This window comes from Ambystoma mexicanum, chromosome 4p, assembly GCF_040938575.1.
Source record: "Ambystoma mexicanum isolate Mex_15411 chromosome 4p, UKY_AmexF1_1, whole genome shotgun sequence".
Classification (NCBI taxonomy): Eukaryota; Metazoa; Chordata; class Amphibia; order Caudata; family Ambystomatidae; genus Ambystoma; species Ambystoma mexicanum.
The window spans coordinates 735,007,253-735,023,091 of NC_090927.1; the positions used below are offsets into that span (position 1 = coordinate 735,007,253).

At 48.5% G+C, this 15,839-nt stretch overlaps 1 protein-coding gene across 2 annotated transcripts in view; it reads right to left on the reverse strand.

The window, feature by feature from the left end:
* The window catches only part of PHIP (pleckstrin homology domain interacting protein), a 2,101,228-nt gene that overhangs the window by 98,082 nt on the left and 1,987,307 nt on the right, over positions 1 to 15,839 (reverse strand). For both annotated transcript variants that reach the window (XM_069606291.1, XM_069606290.1), the window contains exon 39: positions 7,015 to 7,176. In XM_069606291.1, the coding sequence (XP_069462392.1) occupies positions 7,015 to 7,176 (162 nt within the window). The remainder of the gene's footprint in view (positions 1 to 7,014; positions 7,177 to 15,839) is intronic.

The following is a 15,839-nucleotide window of genomic DNA, read 5'->3' on the forward strand; positions in this document are numbered from 1 at the left end:
TGGTGGCAGGCACCATGTCGACGACATGCGATGTGTCCAAGCCATTTGACTCCTGAAAGTCGTCGTCAGGTCCACCAAGTCACCCTATCCCCCATACAACTCCTCTGGGAAATCTCTCTCATCCCTGGGTGGAAGGGCTCCGGACCAAAAGGGACATTTACCCTCTTCGTCATTAATGTCCTCCAAATGCGACATATATGCCCTTGTTGGGAGCTGGAGGAACTCGTTAGCGACTCCGGTGCAGTTGTCGCCGTAAGACAGGGACCATAAGCGGGCGGTCCAAAGACTGAACAGTGTGCCCTTTTTATCACGCTTGTAGCGTTGTGCTGCAGACTCCCTGTCAGCTCCTTCAAGTGTGGTGGGATGCGTTGGCTCGGCTGAAGCCAGAGAAGTCAGCGCTGGGGCCAAAGCCGCCATTGCAGGCTTTGGGGACGGACGACTTGGCGAAGATGTCGAACATCTTTAAACAGAAAGCCAAAATTCCTCTGGTGAAGAGGATTTGGTTGAAAGGTTACCTGCGGGTCCACTTCCTCTTAGGCTTCCTTGGAGTGTTGGCGCCTCTTCTTTGAGGACAAAGACGAGTGATGCCGAGAAGAAACGCTGGGTTGTCGCAAAATTTTGCAGCACCTCTTTTATGTGCCTGGTGACCTCGAGCAGGTTTGCTTATCCCCTCCTTGTGGAGAAAGGTGAACAGATTTGCTTCTCGCAGTGCCTTTGGGTGCACTAACTGGTATGTTGTGGCCTACAACAAGGCAGTAAAGGCATATGCATTGCGAATCTGACAGACATTTGTATCCCGCAATCTGCGAAAGATTTGAACCACGAAGACCTAGTCTGATTTGGCTTCACAACAATAACGAGAGATGAAGCTAAACTTTTAAAATGAATCAATCGCTAATAGCGGTGTTCCTAGTGCCGAGCAGAGTGCGCAGGAAAATAGGAACTGAGATCACGGGGCCACGTCACCTCTATATACACTGGCTGCAACTTCATGTCCGGGGCAGGGTGATGAGAGGCATCAAGCGGAGCGACCGCAGAGCCGCGCTGTGCTCCCTGGCGGCAGAAATATTTCAGAAGAGCAGCTAGCGCTGGGAGATATAGATGAAGAATCCGTGGGAGGAACGAGTCCACTAGAATAATCCACATTGACAGGGTCTGTTTAGTCAGAGGCCTGCCAGAACGTACCGCAGCATAACCAACAAAAAGCTGGTCATCTTTCCTGATGTCCTCCAATAGACCTAGTAGTAGAGCGCCTGCACAGGGTCCAGGCGATGGAACCATTCCTCAGCCTTGGAGGGATGGGGTGGAGGAATAAATGCAGAAAGATGCATCTTTTAAGAGAGAAGGAAATCTTCAGACCACTTTTAGAAGAAAAGATGGCCTAGCTCCCAAAGTCACCTTTTCCTTGGAGAAAACCAAATAAGGAAGTTAAACAGATAAGGCCTGGAGCGTCTTCACTCATCTAGTGGAAGTAATGGCGACCAGAAATATCAGCCTAAGGGTGAGCAGTCTAATCGAACAAGAATGCAAGGGTCAAAGCGGAGCACCCATAAGAAATGTCACCATCAAATTTAAATCCCACGCTGGAACCACAAACTGGCGTGGAGGAAATGGATCGCACAAACCCTTAAAGAAATGCATAACTGTGGGGTTGTGAATAAAGAACCCTGTTCAGGGTGCCACTTAAATTAAGAGATAGCAGATAGGTGCACCTTGACAGTGCCGATCTGCAGGACCGACAGTGCCAAAAACGGCGTACATTTCAAGACGGGGGAGAAACGGGTCCAGACCCCTCTCCCGGCCCTAATCCGAAAACATACGTCACCTGCAGGGAAAAATTGACAGAATGGCAGGTTTCTGAGCTCAGAAAAACACATCCAGGATGTCGTCAATAAGTCCCACTCCTTATATCTCAGCCTCTCAGCATCCAAGCATGAAGGTTAAGGATGCTGAGTATCAGATGGAGTAGCCGCCATTCCGATTGCGAGAGCACCGCCACTCTCTGTTAAAAACGCCATGGAGAGCAGATGGACATGTCTAGAAATTCCAGGTAGCATGTTCTCTGGGCCCAGTCTTGAGCAATCAGAACCAGCGGAATGACATATTTTGGCAGGAACGCAGTGTACCAGCGGCCATTTGACCTCTTCCCCCTGGGACATAGGAGATAGAAGGGCCAAAACCCTGACATCTTGTAGATGGAGCGGAGGGTTGCTACACGGCTGAAGCCAAAGACTTTGCCGTCACCTTGGAGAACTGGAACATTTGTAGGGTGTCATCTACCATGGCCACAAACAGGTTCTGCCCATCAAAGAGTATGTCCAGAAGATTTGCCGGCACATCCTGTGACAGCCTGATGTTCTCATCCAGGTGTGAAGCCTCATCGCCGTGCTTGTGACCATTGGACAACTTACAATCAGCCGTGTCGAATCCTGACTGCAGGATAGGATGAGAAGCCTCCATGGCACCATGAACCATGGGCAAACATCCTTTTCTAATGTCCCTCTTCAGGGTTGTGGTCCATTGCGTTGACCTATGTAGGCCAAAGACTAAATGTGAATGTTGCTATGGCGCAGGAGACTTATTGCCCAGGATGCCCAAAGCAAACACCTTCTTTTCTGGCATCCAGTCTTTTAATCTCTCAGTCACGAGGAAGAGAAGAAAGGGCATAGCTGGACAAAAAGGTCAGGTCCAAAGTAGAAGGGTGATGCTTCTTTGCAAGCTCCCTGTCGACTGCAGATGCCGATGAGGGACTTTCCCACACCTCAAGCAAAGGAGCATCCACTGCTATGTTGAATAGTAGCAAATTCTCCTCGAGTCCTTCATCCAGGATGTCCATTAATTCTCATTGGTCCCTTGGTCTGGACAGGCCGATAACCACAGGGTATCAGAACCTTGGTCTTTAACCTTTAGAAAGATGCCTGAGACTTACCCGGAGTGAGGGCTGGTAGCATATCCAGTTCAGTGGAAGTGTTCAGACCACTGGCCTCCTAAAGATCTGCGGCCAAGACATGGACGTCTTCACCTTTCCCATAAAATTTCTCCAGGACAGGGGTGTTGCTAGGTCTGGAAAAGATACGGGGCTATGCTAATTTTTTGACTGTCGGGACTGGGGGTTAGCAAACATTTTTGGTTGTAACCCCTGAGCTTCCATCCGGGGCTACAACCAAAAGATCCTGGACTATAGCCCCCCCCTCAACTCCCTCCTAGCAACGCCTCTGCTCCAGGAAGTCCCTCTCCTCTCTGGAGCCCAATGGTTCCAAACTAAACGGGATTTTCTCACCTTCCTCGTCATAGATTTGGCACATCTTTGACATAAATGGATTCAAAAGAAGAGGGGCGTAATCCAGAGGGGCTCTGCTGCTCACCATGCCGACCAGCGGCAATAATGAAGATGAGGGCAGAACTGGCAGCAAGAGACATTTTCAAACTTGTGGTCTAGGCACAAGCCCTGGGTGTGCAGGAGTGTTCCCCTGGGGGTAACCCACCTGTATGGGGGTAACGCAGTGGGTCCCGTTGAAGCCAGCGTGCCATCAGCACAATGGAGAAGATGTCAACCATCTTCAAGTGGAAGTTCTCCCATTTCTCTGGGCGCTGTTTCCCGGGAGTCTCTGGAACAAGCACTCCTCTATGAGGGCAAAGAAGATGGACTCTGCGGGAAAGCACGGGGGACGTGAGACCTCTTTTGGTGCTGCTTCTTGTCTTTTCTTGCAGGAGACCTGTCTTTGGAGAGGCAATCCCTGCTGTGTGACCTTGACTGAGACCACGCACCCTCACTCGACTCCTTGTGGAGGTAGGTGAATAGGTGAGCCACCCTTTCCTGCAGGGCGTTGGGGTGCATAGATTGGCACGACCCGCAATAGTTGTTGTGCTTCTCGCGAAGCAGCATAAATATACGATGGGGAATCTAAAAAACATCATCTGCCAAAAGCAATCCACACAATGCTTGAAACCTGTGGCCTTGGCCAGGTTGGGCATTTTTTCAGCAAAATGAAGAAGCATGTTCCTGAACCAACAAAGTGCGCAGATAAAAGGAACTGAGGTCACAGGTGTGGTGCCTCGCTATATACGGTTCCCCAACGTCATATCCTGCGACCATATGGCCGTCGGGCAGATCTTCCCTGGAGCTGCGCTCCGCCCTATGGTGGAGTCCATTAGAAGGCACTGATTTGACGGAGGAAGAAAACACTGTACTCCTTGAAGCTGGCACAGAGTTCCAAACTCTTGGGTATGCAGAAGAACCTTTTCTGAAATCCAGCACCATGCCACCATTACGGAAAGGGCAGGTACCTTAATGGACTCTGGGGGCCAGTTGAATTTTTTTTCCCATGCCTTATCTGAAAGCCTCAGACGACTACTACGTTGAGGCCGAGGTGGGAATGTCTGTCGCTGAACTTACAATTTGCTCTACACCTACCCATTAGAATCTGAACTATGAGTATTTCAGCACTACTTGTAGGAGGAGCAAGAGTGTTTGTGCGATGATGCTTCAATCTCCTCTTGCTTTCCTTTCTCCCACGAGCATGGCTGACCTAGATTCCTGGCGTAATTTTAGAAGAGGCCAAAAACAACCTTAGCAGCCTTCAGCGTCATCATATGGCAGGATCCGCACTCCTTGGGTGTTATGATGCATGTCGGGGCAAAGAAAAGGCACGCAGAGTGCAGATCCATTACCCACATTGTAGAGTGGCATTCCGGACAGGTTTGGAAGCCTGTCTTTTGTGGAGACATCTCAAAAGAGGCAAAACACTACTCAAGTGACTGAGAAGAATGTTCCAAGCATGTGATGTGGAAAAAAAGAAACAAATGAAATGTGTCAGTGGCTCAGAGAATATAGTCTTCAATGCCGAAAGGTGCCGGGGCCCTTGACTGAGCAGGCCCCGGCTCTGTTTTGCACGACCCTCAAAGCTGGGAAATATTTTTTCAGAGCTGACTGCTTCAGTATTAATTTATTACAAAGATAAGACTAATGTATCCATTCCGTGAACTGTATCTAATGCATCCATTAGAAAAAGCTTTTTCAGAATGCTTTTTCCAGGGGTTCTTCAGGGAATTTCATTTCCCTCAGAGAAGAGCCCATTCTAAGCGAAAAGAGGCATCATCCTCATTGTCCTTTGCTGTGTTAAAGAACCTCAGGAACAGAGTTCCCCTATTGAAGCTTATGTAGAAGAATTGACTTTAAGATGAAAATGTGCCATCAGATTTCTTTGAGCTTAACCGACACACAAAGCGGCTTCCCCTGAACTGATGTTGCCCCTAGCTCTCTGCACAAGAAGATCTCACTGTACCCTCTTTGGCTCCAGAGATTTGACTCAGGTCACTCCGATTCATGTCATTGTGCTTATGTAGCGCGGACTCCTTTGGAGTAACACCGGAGGCCAAACATTTTGCAGCATGCAAGCAGGATTTTCCACGTCGGTCATTGTCCAAAGGGGCAGAAGATGAGACTAGAACCCCTTGGTGCATATTCAAAAATCTGAAACACACCCTGTTTAAAGGCTTCTCATCCCTCCAGAGTGGGGAAAATGAGTTTGGGAAGAAATTAGCAGTACTCACATAGGTCGCAGCAGTTTTACCAAAGGTGAGAACAAGTCTTGCTGTCCTCGCATTGACTGCTTTCGGGTGCTAGGACTGACAGGGCATGCACTCTTGTGTGTCATGGCCTTTACTGAGAAAAAATAGGCAGGAGGACAGGGACCAGCAATAAGGTTAACAGGCTTCAAAGCACACCTTCAGAATTTTGGTAAAAGAAAGGAAAAAACGTCACGCTACTTGTACATTTTCCTATGTGACACTATGGAAAAAAGTAACGGAGGTGAAATGGCACTGCTGGCTCCAAGAATATATGTAGACGTCATCACTTTCGGTCCAAGGCAGTGGCAAGGGGCACTGATGAAGCTGGGGGAGAAATGTATCCATAACAAACTAGAATTACAAATGTATTAAATGTATTAAATTACCCGCAACAAGCTGTTGAATAACAACAAATACATTTGCCTGCCTATCAATCAACCACTGCGATAAAAAAATAGTGCAATTTATTCTGTAATGTATAAAGCTTTAATATATACTGTAATTATATTCTACCAATTGGGTTAAATCTCTCCATACTTTTGCATCATGATCCTAAGGGTGGCCCACAGTGCATCGTGACACCACTCTTGACCACGAGCTGCTTCACAAATCCAAGACCTGGACACTGCAAGCAGACTTGGAGGTGCCTTGCATAATACTGAGCCTTACAAAATAAACGTTTTAAGATAATTCTTGGGGGGGGGGAGCTGTTCTCCTTTGCACCCACCACTCACACACCCAGGGATATATGTACAATAGGCCCCTATCCAAAAAGATAGCAGCACAGGGTCCAGCAGAAGCAGGAATAAGTCTGCAGGCCACAATAGTGGCCCTGGAAAAATGCACCTGTACTTAAGTAGCCAATAAAATTGCAATAACAATGTACGTGGATCCGAGAAGTGTACACAACAAACAGATATATATAGAATCCTTTTTTTGCTACTTGTTGGTATGTCTGCAACAAACAAGAAAACTAAAGCTTTATGTATTTGGACCAAACTGAAAAAAGGGTTGCCAGTCAAACTATTTGCATGGTCTTTGGAAAGATTTGGTGCACATCCATCCAGTGCTTGGGGCGGTGAGTGCAAAAATGTGTCTAAGGAGAATGATGGGGAGAACACATGTTTTGCCCATTCCACCCCCTTGACGAAGTCTCACAAGACGCTATTGTGAAAACTCACTGAACACCATCAAAGTTATAAGCCTCCCAGCAAGTGCTCTTCTCATGGGAGTCTACACACACACACAACTGACTGCCACTGACCGTTTGAGGAAGCCAGCACTGAGCGCAATGGTGGTTATGAAAAAAGTTAAACAGCCAAATATTATTTCAAAATGTAAGGAATCTGTGCAAAGAAAGTATCCATTAGAATGTTTTTTAGGGGTCATAAGTATTAGCAAATTCAAGAAATACAAATGGAATGTGTTTAAAGGAAATGTTACCCTGTTTCTCGCATGTTGCAATCGTTAATTTACGCTTCACTGGTTTATTCTTTATCAGGTTTTCTTTTGTGAAGTTGTTTCTAGAGTTTTGAAAGGATCTGGCTTGGATGGTGTTGTCCAGAGTACTTTGGTATCTGGAATGTTTGACAGAATTTTCCAGCACTGCAATAGAGGATAAAAAAATTGGTTAGATAATAACAAATAATTTACCTTCGGTAATGTTCTTTCTGGCGTATGACAAACCTGTAGTCGGCTGTGCACAATGAAATTAGTTCCAATTATTGTCACCGCACTCAGAGGGTAAGGAAACGACATATGTCCAAAACGGGGACACCATAGAGGCCAAGTTTCCTAGTTCCACGAGTTATCTTTGAGCCAGTCCTGTTTTTATCCCCACACATGCTGGGACCCTTGCAATGAGAAAAAACGAAACGACAAGTTCCAGCATGCAAATAGAAGCAAAAAGCAGTACTTGCTTGAGGTGTCACGCATGGAACTGGGAAACTTGGCAGGGAGGGGACACCCATCTGCAAGGCTGAAGTAACCGCCAGGCCTCTGGTAAAATGAGCTCATCCTCCAGCCCCCCCCCCCCCCCCCAAGACACTTTCGTGTTGGTCAGAGCGTAACATTTAGAAATTAAAAGGAAGACCCACCTGGATAGGGTGGGTTTTTCCTCTTTGTAATGTTCTTTCTGATGGATTATTCCTCCCACCCCACAGGGATTCCTCTTAGATATCGTCTCTCCAGATCTAGAGGACTTTGGAAACTTTTTCATCCACCAGGGGGTGAAGTGCGGCTCTGCCTCGACTAGTTGCACACCCAAACTGTGGACGCGATGTTGGTGCCAATATTTATGGAGTCCTCGCAGCCAATGCGCTCATTTTTGCCTTTTCCCCCAGCACTCAGCATCTACGGGACTGTAGAACAGATTAGGTGTACAAGCTCTCTGCCCAGAGGGGAGGTTCAGAAGGTAATAGGAATCTGTGAGAGGAAGGACTAATCTATGAGAAGAACAAATTACTTGCCTACGATAATGCTTTTTCTGATGATCCTCCCATGTATTCCTCATCTATAATACTCTGGGCCTCATCAGAAGTTGGTCGGTTCAGTAAAAATGCAGCGGTAATACCATTACCGCACCGCCCAATCATAAGTTTGGGGTAAAGTCGAAGGACTCCCCTCCAGCTCTGAGCTGGAAGTGAATGCGCCGATTTGCTGCCTATTTCCAGCACAATTACTGGGGCGGTAATTGCTGCGAAAAGGCCTCATGAGTCCAATGGACTAAAAAAAAAATGGGACTTACACTGCCACTTGTGATCCAGCAGTGATACCGCCAGACCAAGTAGAGATACCGGTAATTGTATTGGGTGGGATTCCAGAGGATTTACCGCTGGGATACCGCCCAACTCCTGAGGAGGCCCTCTATCTCCAGTGCAGCTGATCTTCATGAACTTTCCCACCACCAGGAGGTACAGGGCGGGTATGCTGGACACCTCTACTTGCCGGTTAGACGTCAGGGGCAATATATATCAAGGTGCCGCACTCCATGACCTCAGTTCCAGCCTTTGCCGTATCACTCTGTCAGAGAGGGACCACAGAATCGGTGCAAAGTCAACTTTAATAAAAGCACATTTTGAAAAAAACGAATTAGAAAGACTGCTCGGAGACTGGCTCGAACGGTGTTTCTAAATCAAACTGTCCTGCTGCACACAAGTGTTTGCAGGGGCTGGCAGGTATGTCTGGGTGCCGGAAGAGGAGAGATACGGGGGTTCCGAGGTAAGTGTTTTGGGATTCTGTGAGTGTGTGTATGTCTGACTATTTGTGGGTAGAAAGGGCATGCTTTGTGTCGTGGAAGGGAGGGGAGTAAAAGTGTGTTCGCATGTTTGCGTGTGGGAATCAGTGTGTCTGCAGTGGGGGTTAAGGGGGAAAGTTTTGCGAGGGAAGGAAAGGGTATTGGGGTGACAGCCCCCTATTGCAAAGAAATGTGGCAAGTGCAGGAGAGGGTGGGGGTGTGGGCCGGCTGGGGAAGTGACTCCAAGGGCGTGGAGGGGATGACCCTGCCCCTTCTGGGACATGGTATTGCTGCATTTAAAGGCCACACAAAATTGGCAGACATAAAATCTGTCTGTGTGCTTCCTTTACAATGCTGAAATATCACATAGAACTGCATAATCTACCAGGTGTACTAGCTATCTACCAAGTGGGGCAGGTTGGCAGGGCGATGAGGAATATCTGCAGAAAGAAAATTACTGGAGGTAAGTAATTTATTTGTGTAATGGATTCCCTCCTCCCACAGATTCCTCATCTTTGTCAGACTCCCAAAGACCAGAACACACTGGAGTAGTGCTAAACAATGGTCCTGCCCGGGAATCTAAGTAGTAATGTTTGGCAACCGGGGGCAGCGAGGCACACTTAGCCGCCTGGCAAATGTCCTAGACATGGACCCCCCACCCTGCTGAATAGAGGTAGCAGCCAACCCTTTGGTTGAATGAGCCCAGAGACTCTCTGGTATATCATTTCCAGCCAGATCGTAGCATTCTGAGATGCAGGGAATGATAAAACTAGAGAGGGTCTATTTGACACAGCCCTGCCTGCACGGGGACCAACATAAACCAATAAAAGATGGTCATCTTTCCTGATGTCTCTTGTCCAAGAGACACAGTAGCCGAGGTTCCATTACTGGATCCAGCTGATGGCATCGCTCCTCTGCCTTAAAAGGGTGAGGCGGAGGAAACACACAGGAAGATGAATCCTTTGAGAGAGAAGGAAGTCAGAGCCCACCTTCAGAAGTCACATTCTCATCAGAAAAAAAAAATGAATAAGGAGACTGAACAGATAACACCTGGAGCCCACTCACCCATCTTGTGGAAGTGATGGCTACCAGGAAAATCACCTTAAGTGCCAATGCAGCCCCGATAAGGAAAGTTAACACTAAATTGAAATCAGGCACCAGAACAACAAACTGGCAAGAAAAAGCTTTGCTCAGGGGACCATAAAAAACAAGATGGTGGCAAGGTGCCCCTTAACAGGGGCAATCTGCAAGTCCATGTGGTCCAAAGAAAGCAGAAAATGTAGGCCATAGGATGTAGGACAAGTGAAAGGTCCAGATCCTATGGCACCTGCAGGAATAAATGGACTGATTAGCAGTCCTCGGAGCAGAGAGAAGCACATCTAGGATATCAAACAAATTCCAATTTCCCCCTCAGACTCTGCAACCCTGGCTGTCCCCTTCATTACCCTGCCTATACCTTCATTTTATTCAGAGATTAATTGCATTAAAGTTTGAAAATACAAATACAGAAACAATCATGGAAAAAAGAAAAGAAAGCGACGTTCACATGAGTACATATTCCTCTATCCAGATCAAAACAATTATTTCACTATTCTCAATAAAAACCCTGGCTTCCTCCAAGCACTTAATACATAGGTAGAAACTGCAAATTAAACATCAATTATTTTTACATTTTTACAAAGATGTTTGGCAGCGATTATTGATAACATACCCTTATTGAACAAACAAGTCTTTACATTTCTTTGTCTTATAGCGTTATATTGTGGACAAAATTAAAGTTGCTCAACGTAGTGACTAGAGTACACATAGTCCATAGTCCCCCCTTTCCTCCATCCTTGTGGGCGTCCCCCAACATGGGGATGGTACCGGAACCTTTGGCAGTGAAAAAGTGAGCATCCCCTTTCAATTAAGTATCGCGTGCAGGGGCACAACCTTGGGTGTGGGAACGCCCCACCGAGGCTCCGCCCTCCGGCGCCTCATCTCAGTCCCCTTTGAACACATTGGACGCTTCGCTAACTGGCTACTCTTATTACATATTAGCCCTTGGCATAAACGCAGGGGAAGGTGGGTGGGACGTATGGAGGAAACGGGACTATGGATACTCTAGTCACAACAGTGAGTAACTTTAATTACTCATACTTTCCGTCCCCTTTCCTCCATCCTTGTGGGTAATTCCACTGAACAAGGCCATCGGGTGGAGCTATGACAACCTGCCTCATATCTAGGACGAAGCAAAAAAGTTCTTCAGAACCAGCCAACCGAACTCAGCATCGCACCTGGAGCTGGTATCCATGGAATAGTGCTTGCAGAAGGCAGACGGAGTGGCCCAAGTAGCCGCCCTGCTGATGACATCGCAAGGAGCAGGTCTCTAAAACGAGACGGCCGTGGCCTTCGCTCTGACCACATGGGCGTGAATCCCCCAAGGAACTGTTTTTTCCATGAATGTATACACCTCTGAAATGGCATGAATCATCCAATGGGCGATGGAAGCCTTGGAGGCCTTAGAGCCGGGGGAAGAGCCCCCAAATGTCATAAATAAGTCACAAACATTGCCTTAGCCTTCCTAAAGGATTTTGTCTGAGAGGTCAAACATGAGGACCCTCTTGAGGTCCAGGGAATGTAGGGACCTTTCTGCCTCGGACTGCGGGTACGGGAAGAATACTGGCAGGCAGATGTCTTAATTCAGATGAAATGCAGAGACCACCGTGGGCAAGAAGTTCGGATGAGTGTGCAAGATTACCCCGTCATTGTGAAATGTGGTTAAGGGCTTGCACGAAGACAATGCCTGCAGCTCACTGACCCTGTGTGCAGAGAGCTACCAGCAAAACCGTCTTTAGTGTTACCAAGCGGATGTCCACAGAGGTCATCAGCTTGAAAGGTTTGCGCTGCAAGGCTGCCAGAACCACATTGAGGTCCCAGACTGGGGGCAGTTTATGCACCGGAAGAAAAAGCCTAGACAATCCATTGAGGTAGGCCTTAACCACTGGGTTGGCCAATGAAAACACATTCTCAGGGGAATTCTTGCAAGCCAAAATGTCCACCAAATAAATGTGGCAAGTATCCACCTGAACTCCAGAATGAGCCAGGTGCGCTGAAATTGCCAGTACGCCATTCAGAAGACAGGTGACAGGATCAAGACCCTTGTTGTGAGCCCAATGGCAGAACCTACTCCATTTGCTCTTATACTGGGACCGAGTGGAGGGCCTCTTGGCCTGTTGAATGATGTCCCAGTTGTCATCAGAAAATTGAGCATGCTGAAGCCTCAGCTGGTCAGGAACCAGACCGCCAGTGCCAACATGGATGGGTCCAGTTGTTCCACTGCCCCGCCCTACTGGGTCAGGAAGCCCCTGCTGGTGACCGGAAGGTGGACGGGACCCTGGGAGCACAACTGCAGCAGATCCGAAAACCAGGTTCGAGAAGGCCAGTGGGGGGCAAACAGGATGAGGCTGCAGCCCACTGAAGCCCGGATCTTGCAGAGGGCCTGCTGTAGCAGAGGGGTGAGTGTAGGAACGCATAACACATCCAGCCGTGCCAAAAGATCTGGAAGGTGTCTCACAGAGATCCCCGACTCCGTCTTGCCCACAAGGCAAACTAGGAGCATTTTGAATTCTGAGGAGATGCAAGTCCAGGTTTGCGAACACCCAACGCTGGAACAGGGGCAACAAGGAGTCGGTGGGCACCTCCGACTCGTAGTTGTTGAACCCCAATCGGCTCAGTTGATCCGCTTCTGCATTGCTGTCCCCAGGGAGGTGGACCGCAGAAATCGAAACCCCTTCCGTCAGGGCCACTCCCAGATTGATACAGAGTCCATACTGAAGATGGGGGACCGGGTGCCACCCTGCTTGTTCAGGTAAAAGATTGTAAAATTGTCCATCCTGACCAGCACAGACCTGTCCCTGATGAGGGGCAGAAACACCTTTAGGGCCAGGCCCACTGCCCTGGGCTCGAGCAGATGGATATGCAGGAGGGCTTGTGCCCAGGATCATGCGCCATGAATTTCATAACCCTTCAGCCCGAAAGAGAGGAGTCTGTCGTCTCCACCAGAGTAGGCTCCCACGGTAACCTTTCTGTCCATCGGCCACGAGCAAAGACCGGCAGGAGGAGTGGGATCCTGTCTGACTGAGATCCCATCTCCTGATCCCAATTGGCCGCCGGATAGGGCACGCAGGATGCTATAAGCCCCAGAAGGTGCTGTAACGACCAAGCCAAGGTGGCCGAGTTGGGCAGAAAGTGCCACATCGCCTTGCGAAGGGAGAGGAGCCCCCTCAGGCATGGGGAACACCCGCTGAACATCCGTGTTCCAACGCACCCCTAAGAAGACCCGATCCTGGGAGGGGCACAACTGCGACTTCCTCTGGTTGAGGGAGAACCCCAGCTGATGAAGAATATCTGTCAAACTCTGGCAGGAGTGGATCACCCCTTCGGGTGACCCCCACCCTCACCAGCCACTCGCCCAAAGAGCGGTATAGGTGATGGCCCTGCAAGCAGAAGACAATGGCCACTGCGTTCATCAACTTCGTGTAGACACGAGGGGCCGAGTTCTGGCCGAAAGGCAGCACTCTGTACAGGAAGTGGTACAGCATAACTGTGAATCGCAGAAACGTCTGAAGCGACTGGTAGAAGGGGACATGCAGGTACGCATCCTTGAGGTCTAGTTAACACATCCAGTCCCCCCGCACAAAGAGGCTCTGTTATGTGCACGGGAGTAATCATATTGAAGCATTCTAGTAGTAAAGACAGATTCAGAAATGACAGGTCCAGGACAACCCGCATCTCCAAGTCATTGTTTTAAACACATTTTTCTATACTAATAATTTGCATTATTTTATGATTAGAAAGAATTTCACTCCCTTGTGTTTTTCTAAGAGCTAACTGATATATGCTATTTTAGCTCCACTGCCTACTAAAGCGAACTACCATAGCGTCAATGACAAGGGTAGCCTTTGACTCCATCTCTTTTCCATAAATTTGCCTCAACCCTCTGGAGTCAGGCCCCCTTCAAAAAAGAGGTTTCCCTGTCCTTATCTTACACAACCCAATATACATACAGTTTGATCCCACTTTACGGGTTGCCCCACTATGGCATCCAGCGCTGCACAAATCCCAGACCAGTATTCAATGAGTTCTACGCATGACCACTGCATGTGTAGCAGATCTGCTCCAGTTTCTCTGCACCTAGGGCAGTTCCCTGTGCATGTTGAATACATTCTTATCAATCGTGCAGGGGGAAGGTGTACTCTGTTCATAATTTTAAAGTGGATTAATCTAAACCTAGAATTATAAGATACTTGTTTCGTTACAGCCTAGTCCAGTATGCATCTGAGAGCCCGACACTAAAGTCCCTCTCCCACTCCCCCTTAATGTCTGGGAGATGTACCTGTCTAGCTTCAAGTGCTATTTTATAGAGTCCTGATGCTGTCTTCTTGTGGGACCCCCCACAGAGGTTATATAGTTGAGGCAGGGGTGTGGTTTTGGTTCATGTAGAAACCCATCCCACGCCGCAGCTATTGCCGACCTGATTCTGAGATATTGCAGTTTCCGGGGCGGGGTGTCAGCGACCTGTATTTTGACCTCATCCCAAGTTCTGAATATACCCTCACAGTATAGATCGCTGAGGTGAATGACACCCGCCTCCTTCCACTGTGTAGAGTGTGCAGTGTCTGTGATGGGGGTCAAATACAGGGCGTCCCAGATCGGCATGGAGGGGCTGTACAGCACCGTACCCCGGGATTGTTGTGTTAATTTCACCCATGCCTGTTGTGTAGCTAGTGTCGGGTACAAGTGATCCCTGTTTCCCCATGTCCCAGCTGCTATCCCATGTAACAAGTAGGCCTTAGTCTTCCCTCGTGTTTCAAATTCAGTGTAGCAGGTGTGTGGCGCCCCCTCATTCCAGTGTATAGCATACTGCGCTTGTGCTGCTAGATAATACATCTCAAAGTTCGGAGCCGCGAGACCCCCTCTTTCGTATTTGAGGGTAATACGATGCCAGCTGCCCCTTTGTGCTCCAAACAAAGGCGGAGCAGGCAATAGTGATTTTCTTGAAGGATGTACTCACAAGTTTACGCTGTAAACGGTATTGTGCTAAAGAGATAAAACACCTTGGGTAGTATCATTTTGACCAGGGCCACCCGGGCCATGAGCGAGATAAGGTGTGCGTTCCAGCGGGCAAGTTTAGCGCATAAGGCTGTGGCCAATGCATTGTAGTTAAAGCCCCGGACTGAGCCAGTAGTCCTCGCCATCTCCACCCCTAGGTATTTAATCTGTGTTGGCGCCCACCTCAGCCCACACAGGTCTCTCGGGGGATTCATGGCATCCGTCAGGGAAAACATTTCGGACTTGGCTACATTCAGTTGCATGCCAGAGTACCTTCTGGACTGCTTCAAGCACTCTGTGTAGATATTTCTCGGGATTCCTGACAAACAGTAGAATATCGTAGGTGTGTAGAGTGATCAGTTCTACACGCCCTACCATGGGGATCCCCGCTATAGCAGGTCTCATCCTCATGAAATCAGCCAAAGGTTCTATCACTAGGGCGAACAGCAGCAGGGAGAGTGGGCAGCCCTGCCTGGTGGCTCCCGCCAGCCTCAACATCTCAGTCAGCGTGCCACTGACCAGGATCCTAGCGTGTGGTTGTGTATATAGGAGTCTGACCCATTTGGTGAAATTGGGGCCAAAGCCAAAGTTGTGGAGCACCCTAAACAAGAATGACCAGTATACTGTATCGAAGGCCTTCCTCATATCCATATGGCAACCCCCTTATAGTCCGCTGGGATCCCGCCTAACACACTATAGAACCGGCGAAAATATTGGACGCCATCAACCTACCCATAACAAATCCCGCCTGGTCCCTGTGCACCATGTACAGCATCCCTGGGTTGAGCCGCGACGCCAGGGTTTTGGCAAAGATTTTTACATCTGTGTAAATGAGGGATAGCGGGCGGTATGACCCACAGTCCTCGGGCTTCAAGAGTAGGATTATAACGGCTTCACGCATGGATTCGGGGAGAATGCCAACCTCTTGGGCTTCTGTACA